Below are 14890 nucleotides of genomic sequence, written 5' to 3' on the forward strand. Positions count from 1 at the left end.
AATTAAATGTTTAATTTATCACTTAAATAAAATATTTGAGTAATTGAGGTTTACATTAGAATCTAAAGACCTTCATTTGAGTTGATCTAAAATTGAATGCATGAAATGTAATTTTAGTAGTAGTAATAGATATAGTGGCAAAGCTTTAACGATGAGTGATCAAATCATTAAAAGATGTGAATGGTTTATATATTATTGACCTATTGTTCAAAGTTATGGTGGCATAGTGAGGGATATTATTAATAGAATTCAAGTTGGATGGTTGAAGTGGAAGAATGCATCGGGTCGATTGTGTAATAGAAAAGTACCCCTTAGACTTGAAGAAAAAAATTACAAGAGGGTAGTGAGACCTGCAATACTTTATGGTGCAAAATATTAGCCTTTAAAACTGGTGCATAAAACTAAATTAAATGTTGTTGCGATGAGAATTGGGCATCTTGTACAAAAAATGATCTTAACTTATTTGAATTAAACGAAAATGACACTCAATGTGACACAACAAGGAAAGAAATGATTCATGTTGCTGACCCGTTTAGTGTGATAAAGACTTGTTGTTGTTGTTATGGTTAAATTAAGTAATTTAATTGATTAATTCTCTATTAAAACTAATTAGTGTTTATCAACACAAACTAATATTAAATTTTATTTACATTGTGTTTGACAAATTTAGAAATGTATAATTAATAAAGGCATTAACTAAACTCAGATGTTACTTACCCAACTAAAGCACAAAGATAACTTAAAAACAAATTAGACTTGCTATTTTTATATAATTGATACCACAGAGAAGATAAGTTAAATAACTAGAAAATATTTTTATTAACAGTTATAAAAAATTAAAATTAAATACATAAATTCAAGCTACTCGCAAGCCTTCACTGTTTTCATTCGAGTTTAACAGCAGGATTCAGGCCTCTCTCGTTTACTCCGTCCTCCATTATTTTCCCTTCTAAACTAAACCCATAGAACTCGCGGCTTCTTCTCGTGACTCTGCTCTCGGGCTCTCTCTCTTTTTCGGGATCGCAGCCTGAGGTCGGAATATTCTCGGGATTTTTCGGTTTTTGATTTTTTAATCTTTTCTTCTCTCAGATTCTCTGGTTTCCGTATAAGCATATATTGGGTGGAGAGGGAACAGGAAGCCATGGATGCTTGCAGTTTGACAGTAAAGGGCAATGCTCTTGCCTTTCAAGTGAGGAAAAAGGGAGGATTGGGAAGAGAGAATGGAATTTGGGGAGATGAAAATGGTTTCATGTCTAAGGTTCTTAGGAATAGGAAGTGTGTTAGTGGGAGGAGTTTGGCTGGAAGGGGGAAGGAAGGATCTATTGTCTCTGTTCTAACATCAAATGTCAACAGTGAAACTAAGGTAAGAAGCTTTTTACTGTATTCTGATAGTCTTTTAGTGCTTCGTTTTTTTTTCTTTTTTGATCGGAGTTTGCTGAGCTATGCATGATGTAAATTATGCTGAAAGATTGTGATGTTTGATGAGTTCTGGAAGTGTGTTCTCCATGCTTTATGTATTGTCATTTTAAATGATAGACATGGCTTGCAATGCTTGAATGTTCTGATTTAGCAAGTAGATATATTTTACTTGGTTTTATTTATTTATTTATGATATATTTTACTTGGTTTTATTTATTTATTTATTATTGCTATAGATGTATTTTGGTGTGTAATGAAAGCATGAGGGGGTATATTTTGGTTGAAAATTTGGTTTTTGATAATTTTACTTTAGCATGGAATTGGTCTTCCATCATCCATCTTTATGATTTTTTAACGAAAGAAGTAGCAAAAGTTAGAATATACTCTCTATTAGTTTTTGGATTTTCATCTGTTTACCCTTAGGACCCCTTATGTTAATATGGCCACATAAATGTTGACTTCTGTCTTTCTGTATGAATGGTTCCTGTTTTTTTTTTCCAAGAATATTTTAAATTGAAGTAGCTAGAAATAATGTGTCGTTTTTGATGCTCTTTCGATATCTCCCATGTTTTTTTTTCCTGTTGGAGATGGTTGGTAGAAACTAGAAAGATTGAAACATAAGTCTTATATATATATACACATTATTAAAGAGCAAAATTAGAATGAAAAATTCCAAAAATAATGTGTGAGATCTATTCAATATAGTATCCACTCCTTTTTTTTTAGATTTTTGAAATTAGAGTTGAGGACGTGATCTGATTCGAGAATTGCAAAATGTTGAACTTTTGGATGAGATATTTCCCGTTCTTTATAATTTTTAAATGCAAAATATAGGATAAAAAATTAAATATTAAGCCAAAAAAATATTTGTTAAGACTCTGCTCGTAGGCTTGAAATTTTTGAGGCAGGAACATGTGATCTGATAGTGAAATTCTAATTTTCAATTTCTTATACTTTCACTATCTAATAGAATCATCTAAATTTATCAATAGAGCACTAACAAAAGAAATTTAAATTATTTGGAAATAAAATAATCAAATATGAATTTTTCTATGATAGCCGCATCTTCTATTAACTTTGTCTCTTCTTTTACTCATTTTATTATTCAATTTTTATACCTTGAATTTATTACTTTATGAGATATCAAAAACTCAATGAATGCTCATTCCTCTAAGCTATAGTAACATGAAGAAAATAAAAAAATATGCAAGCTATTCAAATATAGTAAATCATTATTTAATTTGTTTTGTTGTTTATATAACTAAACTGTTCATTAAAGCGATTCCAAATTTTCTTATTATATATATAGTATAATATTTTATCTTATCAATATCTTTTTATATTTATGCATTTGTTACAACAAAACTGTCTAAAATCATATCGATTAAGATACATCAATATCAATATATTATTTCAGTTTACGTGCATAACTATTTTAGCATACTCAGTTCGTACCATAAAGGCGTGAACTTCACCAGTTAATCAGACACATGTAAGTTAACTATATAATTTATTTTATTTGCATTCTATATGTCATTCCATATTTTCTTATAATTAAATTTATTTAATATAAATGATAAACAAGTAATTCATAATAGACAATTTATTTCATTTGTTTCGATAAAATCAATCATTTAATAATAGATTTAAATAATAAAGAAACATGCAATAACAATTAACTATATAATAATCATTAATGTGTTAGATTTAGTAAAAAACAACATTACCATCATAATTTAGATCATGGGTACTAACAACGCTCTTTAATGGATCATGATTTCACTTTTACTCCTTAAGTTTGGCCCCATTCAATGATTCACCTATAAAAATGAATAAGATAAGATTATTATTTTGATTCACTTTATTCTTAGTTAATTATCTTTTATTTGAATATGTAAATTTTCATTTTGTTCTAAATCATTTAATTTATTTCTCAACATAGTATTATTATTGACTTACAAGATTATACTTTAACCTGATACACAATATGCTTTAACTTGATATATGTACATTTAATTTCTCTTAATTTTACACAAAGTTAAAATATTATCAACTTAAAATTGTACATAATTTTTGACATTTATCACATTTTATTCAATATATTAGTACATCATGAATGTACCTACATGAATCTCGAGGAGAAATGATTGGAGACATATAGAATATAGACTATTAGTGTAAACGACTGAAAGAAGAGAATGAAAGACTCAACGAGCACCGCACGACTGCACCAACACCAACAACCCAGTAACAACCACCTTAAAAATTAGTAGTCGTCCAAGATAAGGTACTTCAGTATAGACACAGAGACCGAAGGTAGGCTGCTTGTCGGATTACGGTGATTACCCTTTGCCCTATGAAATAATCCCACCTTAGGACGATGAGGTTTGCATTCAGTCTCCACAGAATGGGCGACCGAAGATCATTGAAGACGATCGAATGATGTAGGGTCAGTCAAACGAATCTCGGTTGATCGAATGAACTCCAAGCAACCAAATTGGACAGTTACAAATGCAAAGCATTGTTCAAGATAATTACAAAAGCATTGTGGCACTAGCATCGGTTATGGGACTGAATTCTCACTAAGAATATAAAGTACTCAAATCTTTTTCTCTCTTCTTTCATCCGACTAACGATCTATTCCTTAGGCGTAATCCACATGAATAATTTTGGATCCAACATCCTAAAAGTTCCGATGAGCATGCTATTATGCCATCTATAAGACGAGGAGCACACAAGGGTGAAGGAACACATCAAGGAGAAGTCTCTAATGTGGATTATATTCGAGAATTTCTACAACAACAAATCTAGGTACTCCATGACCGGATGGTCGGACAAATCACGGTGTTGGCCCTAGTGGTGCTCGAGGGAAGGGCACAATTTATCCCTTAACCTCTGCTAGCAACCGAGCCTCTAGCTTAATAGACGACCAAAGCTGCTGAGCGAGTGGAAGAGTCCCAATATCAGGACAGTTTCGAATTCGCACAAAGGGGAGAACCATAACCAGGAGCAATGAAAGTCTATCATTTGATGAAGAATGCGTTCGCCGGGCATATTATGCAAGCCAAACCACCAAAAAGTTCAAGGTTTCTACCTTGGAATCATATAAATGTCAAAGCGACTCGCATACCATATTGCGTCCTTTGAGTTGGCAGTATACTTTTTCGATCTCCGACATATTAATATGTCGGCTGTTCTACACCACGCTAAGAGATTCTTCCTCAGGTGGTTTAGCGGACTTCCCGTATGAATTATTAATTCCTTTGGAGACTTTAGGAAGTTGTCCTTGCCTCATTTTTCTAGCGCCCAAAAGTCACGAAAAATTTCATATTTTTTATGGTATATAAAATAGGACTATTGCGAGAGCCTGCGATCGAATGACACAAGGTTCCAAAAGGAGATGCTCTAGGTCCCGAACATGGAACCAGCAGTTGCCAAAGCAGCACTGGCACAAAGATTGAAAAGTCCGCAATTTCAATATTTCTTTAGTTTAAGGAAGCCCGAAACGTTGATTGGACTCTTGGATCTAGCTAATGACTATATTGTGCCTGAGGAGTGTATGAATCATCCGATTTATAATGTTGATCCATAGTCGATATAGAACTGCTCAAAGTATCACGGCTTGAGAGAGAAAAATATCCCTCATCCACAAATTGAGAGAGGCTGCTTAGTCCAAAGACGTAAAGAAGATGAATGAGTATTGCACCGACGTAGCCGATCGAACGCTCGGTCTGCAGGAGACCGAAGAACATCCAATTTATACCACTTCAACTTTCTATGGTGGAACCTGTAGACGCAATAGAGGACAAGGAGTATTTTTGAAAGGCGACTCCACTGAAATCGGAGCTTCCCTTTCTGAACCCTAATGAGTATTGCAAGTATCATCGGGACCATGTGTATGACACCGAAAAGTGCAGCTATCTTCGCAGCCTGGTCAAGGAGTTGATACAGGCCAAAAAGTTGAAGGAATTTGTAGCCTCAGAGGCTCACACTCGGCGGAAAGGCAAAGCTCCAGTGGAGAGCGAGTCGAGCAAGCCATCCCTGGCCAACGCCATTCATATAGAAAGGATCATACTAGCAACACTGTGAGGCGATTCATATGCTAGGGTCGACTGAAAAAGAAGTCGATCGAGGAATTAATGTGCTATGATACTCGCTCCAAAGAGAAAGTCAAATCCTCTAATCATTTTCACCAATGCGGATCTTCCTCTGACAACAAATCCTTATAATGACTCCATTGCTGTAACAACTCTAATTAGTAATTACCAAGTAGGTAGTATCTTTGTCGATACTGGAAGCTCAGGGATCATTTTATTTCGAGTCGCGTTTGAAAAGATGAATATGACATTAGATCAATTAACTACACTTACCGGCCCGCTGTATGGTTTCTCTAGCAAACGAAAGGAGGCACTTGATGTAATAACACTCTCTGTTTCTCGGGGAGAATGAGACAATTGATTTACCAACATGGAGGATTTTGTAGTAGTTGACGCACCACTAACCTACAAGGCATTACTCGGTTTCTCTCTTCTCCACAATTTCCTTGCCATGTTATCAACTTACAACATAACTATGAAATTTCCCTGTAACAGGGTGATAATCACTATACATGAAGATCTAGAGTATTCCCCAACTTGTTGCACGCGAGCCATAGAAACCGTGGAGCATGAAACATTAGACATACAAAATTAGAGAGGAGGAGGCCTTGAAACTGACGAAACTATTACCAAAATCCCAGCGAGCCTAGAGGATTCTGGTAAATATTTTCTAATCAATGAGACTTTTAATACAGGTCACAAAGGTTCGTTGATCCAAATTCTCCAAGAACACGATATTTTCGCAGGGTCGGTGGTCGGAATGCCTAACATTCCCATCGATGTTGCTTGTCATAGACTCAATGTCAGTTCAAATACCAGGTCAGTGAAGTGGAACTCCGGTCGACAACGATGACTTTAGCTAAACCAATCCGTGAAGAAGTGAAGAAACTTTTCGAAGCTGGATACATTTGAGAATTTCTATACCACTTATGGGTATCCAACGTAGTCATGGTATGAAAGTCCAACAACAAATAAAGAATGTACGTGAATTTCACAAATTTGAACACTGCATGCCCAAAGGACAGCTATCAACTACCCTGCAGTGATGCTCTGATCAACTCATCAATCAGATACAATGTCGTGAGTTTCCTCGACCCCTTCTCCGGATCTCACTAAATCAAAATGCACCAGACCAATGTGGAAAAGACAACTTTTATTACTATTGTTGGATTGTATTGTTTTACTGTAATGCCCGTTCGACTGAAAAATATTGGTGCAACATATTAGCGCCTAATGGATGCAATTTTTTCTGAACAAAGAAAAAGAGACATTGAGGTCTGCATGGATGATGTGTTAGGGAAAAGTAAGACATCCAAATAGCAACTGTGTGATTTGAAGGAAACCTTCCAAACGCTTAAGAAATTTAATATGAAATTGAACCAATTGAAATGCACATTTGGAGCCTCCACGGGGAAATACTCGGGATACCTCTTAACCCTCGAAGGCATTAAGGCTAATCTTGAGAAAGTGAAGGAACTCCTCGACATGCCTTCTCTCTAGAACACCAAGAAGTACAAAAGCTCATCGGCTAGTTGCATCTTTGAGTTGATCTAAATTAGGAGAGAAATGTGTCGTCTCCTTTAAAGTACTAAGGAAAGCGAAGAAGTTCAAGTGGACGAATGAATGCTTGCAAGCTTTCCAGAATTTGAAGCAGTCATTAATCTCTTCGTCATTGCTGCAAAGTCCAAAGCCAAAGGAAAAAATTCACTTTACTTGGGAGTTGGTCCAGAGGCTATTAGTATGGTCCTCGTCTGAGAAGAGTCAGAGAAGCAATTTCCTGTTTATTATACAAGTCAAGTCCTTATGGGGGCCAAAATAAGGTATCCTACGATGGAAAAATTAATGTTTGCTCTTATTGTTTCTGCTCGCAGATTTTGGCCATACTCTTAAACTCACCCTATTAAGGTGATCACCGACCATCCGCTTAAGTCTATACCACTCGACCAGTCGAGCCGATTATTAAAATGGTCCGTGGAGCTCAGTGTGTATGTTCTTACTTAAGTTCCTCAGGCGACAGTTAAAGCTAAGCCGTGGTAAATTTTATGGTGGATTTTTCGAAATCGGGTGGATCAAGTGAAGAGTAGGGGGCATAAATGCAATAATGGATCCTTCACGTGGATGGAAACTAAAGTAGGAATTGGGTTGACTTTAAGCAGTCCGACCGGAGAGCATATTTATTATTTGATCATCCTTGATTTCATTGTCACGAATAATCAAGGAGAATACAAAGCGTTAATGGTTGGGCTTCGTGTCGATAGTGAATTTTGATTCACAACTTGTTGTCAACTAGGTTAACGGAGAATTCAAAGCTCGGGATGAAATAATGATCAGATACTTGAATAAATTAAAAATGAAAATTTACAAGTTAGTAAATTTCTGTATTGAACATGTCGGATTAGAAGAGAATCAAGTAGCAGATCTCTTGTCAAACAATACATGCGTTGGTAACCGAGCACCCCAGAAGCTTCTTTGACCGTCCATTGAAGAGCCGTAAATAATGGAAATAGAAGTGAATGATGAAAAATGTTAGCTGGAGCCTAATCCACTGCTTACAAACAAATGAAATTCATGAAGCAATAACGTATCTGCAAAGATTCAAGTTCAAAGTCGCCCTATATCTTCTCATTGGGACATGTTATTCCGAAGTTCAACCACGTCCTTGCTTTCGTGATGCGTCAAAGAGAGCGAAGTGGAAGACATCTTTCGAGAAGTACATTCAAGTGAATGCAGAAGGCATTTAGGAGAAAAAACTTTAGCTCATCAAGTACAAACACAAGGTTATTTTTGGTCAACCCTCTTGAAGGCGCAAAATAGTTTTCCAGAAGGTGCGAACAATGTCAGATATATGCTCTGCTACAACACCAACCGGCTCAGAAATTATAACAGATTGTTAGCTCCTAACCTTCGCCATATGGGGGATGGACATTCTCAGAGCATTTTCTCCTTCTAAATGGATTGAAGCTAAAGCTTTCGCTCGAATCACTGCAAGCGTGGTTCAAAATTTTATCTGGATATAAATAATTAGTCGATATGGCTCTCCCCTAGCACTCATTACAAATAACAAAACTTAGTTTGTTGATCAAAGAGTGAGAGATTTCTGCCAGAGCTAGGGAGTTAATTTAAAGTTTTCATCCGTACATCATCCCCAAACGAACTGTCAAGCTGAAGCCGCAAACAAGATCATCTTAAACTTATTAAGGAAGAACGTTGATGGTGCAAAAGGTAAAGGGGCGGATATGCTTTCTTCAGTCCTTTGGGCCATTCAGACCACTCCAACATAATCGACCGGTCCAACGTCTTACATGCTTTCCCACGGAATGGAAGCCATCTTACCAGTTAAATATAATCTTCATAGTCAAAGAGTCGTGACAACAACGTCTTTTGAAGAGGAAGAGCTGACTGATTGACAAGGAGTGAATGAAGGAGCTTCGCTTGCTCTTGACCTGTGAGAATAAATTCGAACGAATGCTACTCTACGACAAGAGGAAGTAAAAAAGGGTAGCCCTTTACTACTACAAACGTGTGCGTGAAAAGACATTTGCTGCAAGTGATCTAGTTCTAAAGAAGGTTGATCCATCTACAAGAGCTCAGTCGATCAAAAAACTTGATCAAACATGGGTTGGTTCGTTCATCATGGACCATCAAGTTACTCCTGGTGCGTATAAGTTAAAGACATACAAGGAGAAAGTCCTTCCACGAACGTGGAGTAGGGACATCCTCAAAATATTTTATCCACAAACAAAAAAATTTACTTTCTATTTGTAGTCTAATATGAGAAACAATATTATTGTTAAACTTAATCTCACTTTTTTATTATCTCGGTCTAAATGTACAAAACATTAAGCCAACAATAAACACAAAAGATTCAACCACTACAAATCTTTTTACGAACAATCTTCAAAGAGGGAGGCAAAAGCTTCTTTTGGAACTCAGCCAATAAGCTCTTGCCAAAACCAGTATTTTCGTCGCTCTCTCCACATTCTCATATTTTTCTCACAACGGAGAAACACCGGGGAGCTAGAGAGAGCGAGAGAAAGGCGATACCGCTGCCAGGAGACTGCAAGTCCCACTCCTTCGCCACTAGTGGTATGGAGTTGACTCCACTTCTGGCAGCAACCGATGAACAAATGTATTACGCTTTGTTGGAACATGGCCCAACGACACTGTTCTTAAGGGTTCACCACATCCGTTTGCGGAGGTAACTTCATGCGGTGTCAAATCACGACTGGTGTTGCATTTGACACCCGACGTAGAGAAAGTCCCCTCCTTAGACACTCGACTCGAAGAAAAAGCAAAGCTAATGCATGGCCCTTGCAAGGCCCATAGCTTTTGTCGATGGTAGGCTGCCTCCACCTCTAACTCCACAGAAAAATTGAGAAGATTCTTACATGTTGTATTAACCCGCTAACTTCTCGTATGGATGCAAGATACAAACTCGTTTCTCCCTTTTTATAGAAGGAAATGTCAACAAGACAAAAATCTCTCGACAAAAGCTTGTAGAGGTCCCATCATGACAAGACAACTCAACAACTTAAGCTTGCTCAACATTAAAGCTACGTTTAAAGCTGGCCCACCAAAGATCATGGGATGGATACGAGGCTGCTGGTCGAATACAACAATCATGTAGGGTCTCTTAGACCTCGGAAACCCAACCCAATCAAACAACGTTCGATGGTCGTTTTCAATGCTCGGGAAACTTAACCCATCAAGCAAAAAGGTACGCATCGAAATCGATCGACTGTAATGTTAATGAGTTGATTAACAAATCATGAACCTTCAAGTCACAAACCCATTCTTCAATTTCGATAAGGTTTAGTTTTCAGAGACGGTTTGCTGCTCACTAGCGATAAGATCCGCAAAAAACGTAGTATGAATCATCCCATAAATATGTCTTGGTGGTTATCCATATTGATAACGATAAGATTCATACCAAGTTTTAGGAGTAAATTGATCGGGACAAAAATTCGATCGATTAAATGTAATAGGGTTAATCTCTGGTAAGACTCGTAAGGATAGTTGACTAAAATATTAAACAATAGATCAATTTTATTTCTTTTTAAAATATGTTGGTAATATGCAGAGTAAAAGATAAAAATATTTGTGGAACTCGAGTATTCTACAAAAAAAAGTTAAAAAAGCATTACTACGCCTAATCACACCAAAGGACCAAAAAACATTACGACACTTGGTTTTGCTAAAAATGACAAAAAAACGTTACGACTCTTGGTTGCACCGAAGATGACCAAAAAGCGTTACGACACTTGGTCGCACTAAAGACAACCAAAAAGCGTTATGATGTCTGATCGCACAAAAAATGACCAAAAGATGTTACGGCGCTTGATCGCACCGAAGTTGACTAAAAGGCATTATTACACTTAGTCGCAAATAAAACAGCTAAAAGACACCGTAACTCAAGGTTATCGAGATACAAGCTGCGTACAATGCTCCAAAAAGCGAATAAAAAAGCATAAAATATTTCTATGTTTCTTTTTATAAATTTTGAACTTGTGTTTGACAAAAAATTTTTATTTAAAAAAATGAATGAATTATATATAAACGAAGTAACTACTTCATAGCCAAACATATAATCGTAAGTAGTAGTCGACCAAAATATTATATTTCATTCATATGGATGTTGTTACAAAATTCAAGTATTTACACTTAAAAAAAAGGGAAAGTCTGAATCTACGGGTCTTCAGGGCGAGCTTTGGACGATCCATCATCTGCCACATTGTCGCCTTCAAATTCCCCGCGACGTTTAGAAGCAGAAGAAACATCGTAGCTTTTTGAATTCTTCAAAGTTGGAATACTCGGGGTCAACCATCAACACTCAAACAAATTCTTCAGTAACAATTTTGCTACTCATCTCCAAGTATTTCACTTGAGCAAGGAGGAGTTCTTCGACAGTTGTCATAGTAGACATTTGTTCAATCAATATAGCATTCTTCCTTTGGACCACCAAAATCCATTTCTATGCAATCTTCAATTGCACCCGTGCATCCCTTAGATCAAACTCCGCCTCAGCTGCCCTCACTATCACCAACTCTATCCACTCCCGGTATTTTCTAGCCTTCTTATCAGATTTGGCAAGCCTTTCTCTCATTGATAAGTAAATAGAAATCGGATGATGAGTTGAGGTGTAGTCCAAGGGTTGGTAACGGCCGAGCAGTTGGCATAATTCGACCAGGTAAAGTTTATCAAGTTGCTTATCTAAATTAGTAGACCAAAGAATGTCCGCGATTGTGGAAGCATAACCCGTATATACTGAGTTTAGGGGAAGCCAATCTCTCTCAATATCGACCAAGTTGAGACTCGAATCAGAGTTATTATAAACTTTTGGCCTGTCCTTTTGCACTCAAATCCAACAATCCTTCCCTCCTTACTTCTTGGATGACTAGGGAGAGAAGGATCAGAGGAGATGGTCTTGCCCTTACGCCTAAGTTCGACTGACTCAACGGAAAGAGGGCTTTTTCTTGCGCTTTTCATTGATTCTCCACTATCAGATTCGTCTACAACTCCCACTTCTGGAGACCGACGACTTGCCTCAGCCCTTTCCGATGGATGTATAAAATCAGTCGAAGCTAGTTGAAAGGTCACTTGAGTCGAAATATACCTTGACGATCCATCAATATCAATTAGATAAAGGGAGGGAGTCACATCGTCCCCCGAATCACCTATTATCACTGAGGGGCGTTTTCTTTCAATTAGTATTAATTCACTTGACACCTTATTCTGAATAACAACAGATGTTTTTAAACTGAGTGAATGAAATCTGAAGCTGATATGTGCCCTCCAATCGCGCCTTCCTCTTCGGTTCACTCGTCTTCTTCTACTTCTTCTTAGACGAAGGAACTGTTTGTCTTTTTCCTTTTTCTTGATATCTTTTTAGAGAGTCGCTCAACTTTCTCTAATTGTCTTTTCTCTTCGAACTCATCAAATGCGGCCCACATTTCTTTCTTCATGGAGCCATATTCCAATTGGTTCAACATTCGATTGACGTTTAGGGATCAATATATTGAACTACTGATAATTGCCGACCGAGTATGACTTGCTTCGTTGTTTTCACCAGGGGAGAAATTAGTTTTCTTTTCATTAAACGAGCTACCCGTGACTCTTGTTGAGATGCCCTAATCATCACATACACCCATCAAATAATGGAGTATCTAGTCTTTTATCTTGTTTTCCAAGTTGGTTAAATGAAACTTTTGAATCGTACCAAAGAGCACATATCCATCTGGCGAGAATATGTGCGAAAACAATTCATGCGACTAAGGGATGCTTCGTCTGCATAGATAAATCACTAGGTTATCAGTATATCAATCGATTTTGGCTTGACTTGGGTTGGGATAATGCCATAAAAGTTGAAAATCTAACCTCGTTAGATATTGACAGTCAAAGGCTGTAGCGGAACTGGTCCTGATAGAAAATTAGATCATCACCGAAGTAGTTAGTAGACCGGATCTCCGCATCCACTTGCTCTAAGTCTAGTTGGAAGAAGGGGAGTTGCATTTTACATGGGGGTTGAGAGAGAGCCTCTGGGGCACTTAACACATGCCAAAGGTCCTCTATTTATGGATGAGGGAAATAGAAAAAATAATATCACAACAGTGCCCTTGATTGAAGGAGGGCAGTACAAGGTATTTTGGTACTTTTGTATTCTGAAGCATTGGAGTATGTCGACGTTGGGTGGCTGACTACTGGGGGTGGTCGACCAAGGCGGCCGATTAGAGCTAGGTGGTCGACTTGATGAGGCCGACCTGAGGAGCCGGTGGTTGACTCGTGGGGATCGGCTAGCTGGTGCATAGTGGCCGACCAAGGCGGCCGACTAGCTAGCTGGAGTAGGGTGGCTGACTTGAGGAGTCGGTGGTTGAGTTGAGGGGGCCGGCTAGTTGGAGCAGAGTGCTGATCCAAGGAGTTGGCCAGTTGGAGCAGGTTGACAGACCTAAGGAGGCCGTCCAGAAGAGTTGGTTGCTGATCCGAGAGGGTCGGCCAGCTGGAGCAGGTTGGCCTACCCGAGGAGCTGGTGGCCGAACAACTGGAGGTGGTCGGCGAAAAGAGGGAATCCCAGCTTGCGTGATTCAGGCGATGGATTATCTTGTTTTGGTGAGGTGCCATTTTCTGGCTATGGATAATGCCCTCAAGTTTTTTATTTCTTGGAGATGAAGTTACGATATGAATGAAACTCATTAGTATAGAAAATACTATTTTATAAGCATCTAGTTGGACTTAGTTATATATCAGTCCTTTCATGGCCTTTGATAAATAGATTTTTTAGAAAATTTTTGGTTAAGTTTTTGTATTTTTAGATTTGATATTCCGTGGATCTATTTTTGAGAAGATTATTTGTTTACTCATCCTAGAGGAAAGGCTTTGTTTAGTCATCCAAGAAGAGAGGCTTTGTTGGCTCATCGCAGAGGAGAGGCCTTGTTGGCTCGTTGCGGAGGAGAGGCCTTCTCCCGGAGGAGATCTCGAAGTAGAGGCATTATAGGCTCGTCCCGGAGGAGAGGCTTTATAGGCTCGTCCCAGAGGAGAAACTTGTTGCTTCGTCCCGAAGGTGAGACTTTATTTGCTCATCTCGGAGGAGAGATTTTTTTGGCTTGTACCGGAGGAGAGACTTTGTTGGCTCGCTCGTCCCAAAGGAGAGGTTTAAATGACAGAGAGGGTTTCTTTTGTGTGGTCATCCCAAAGGAGAGACTTAAATGAGGGGATGGAATATATTTGTCTTTTTTTTCCTTATCTTTCTCTTTTTTATTTCTTTCTTCATTTATTATCTTTCTCTTTTTTATTTCTTTCTTCATTTAAGAATAAACAGGGTAGAGAAAATATACTATCTTTGTGTTCCTCCATAAAAGATCCTCTTCCTCTTCGAAAGTGAGAGTAGTTCTTCCTCCTTTTTTTTTGGCTGTAAGTCTTGTTAATTACCTTCTTGTCGTGCCCCGTCATCTTTATGACTTGTCATCTTTTATATCCTATTGTCTTTTATATCTTGTTACTTATTTTTTGTCTGCTTCCTCTTATTTTCTTTTGGATTTAGAAAAAGCTTACGATAAGGTTCCAAGAGATATCCTTTGGAGAGTTCTCGAGAAGAAATGTGTTGATATGACTTATATTCAAGTAATTAAAGATATGTATACTAGAGCTGTTACTTGTGTTCAAACTGAAGGAGGATTGACAAAATATTTTCCTATTTCTGTTGGATTACATCAGGGATCGACTTTAAGCCCATATCTTTTTGCTTTAATTATGGATGGTCTTACTGGACATCTACAAGAGGATGTACCTTGGTGTATGCTTTTTGCTGATGATATTCTTCTCGTGGATAAAACGAGAGAAAAAGCCCAGGAAAAACTTGAATTATGGAGGTCTACATTGGA

At 37.7% G+C, this 14890-nt stretch overlaps 1 protein-coding gene across 2 annotated transcripts in view; it reads left to right on the plus strand.

The window, feature by feature from the left end:
* The first annotated feature begins 892 nt into the window (after nt 1-892).
* The window catches only part of LOC110024068 (glucose-1-phosphate adenylyltransferase large subunit 1-like), a 43374-nt gene continuing 29376 nt past the window's right edge, over nt 893-14890 (plus strand). For both annotated transcript variants that reach the window (XM_020723801.1, XM_020723803.1), the window contains exon 1: nt 893-1363. In XM_020723801.1, coding sequence (XP_020579460.1) covers nt 1142-1363 — 222 coding nt within the window. In that variant the 5' untranslated portion in view covers nt 893-1141. The remainder of the gene's footprint in view (nt 1364-14890) is intronic.

This window comes from Phalaenopsis equestris, unplaced genomic scaffold (genome assembly GCF_001263595.1).
Source record: "Phalaenopsis equestris unplaced genomic scaffold, ASM126359v1 Scaffold000241, whole genome shotgun sequence".
NCBI lineage: Eukaryota > Viridiplantae > Streptophyta > Magnoliopsida > Asparagales > Orchidaceae > Phalaenopsis > Phalaenopsis equestris.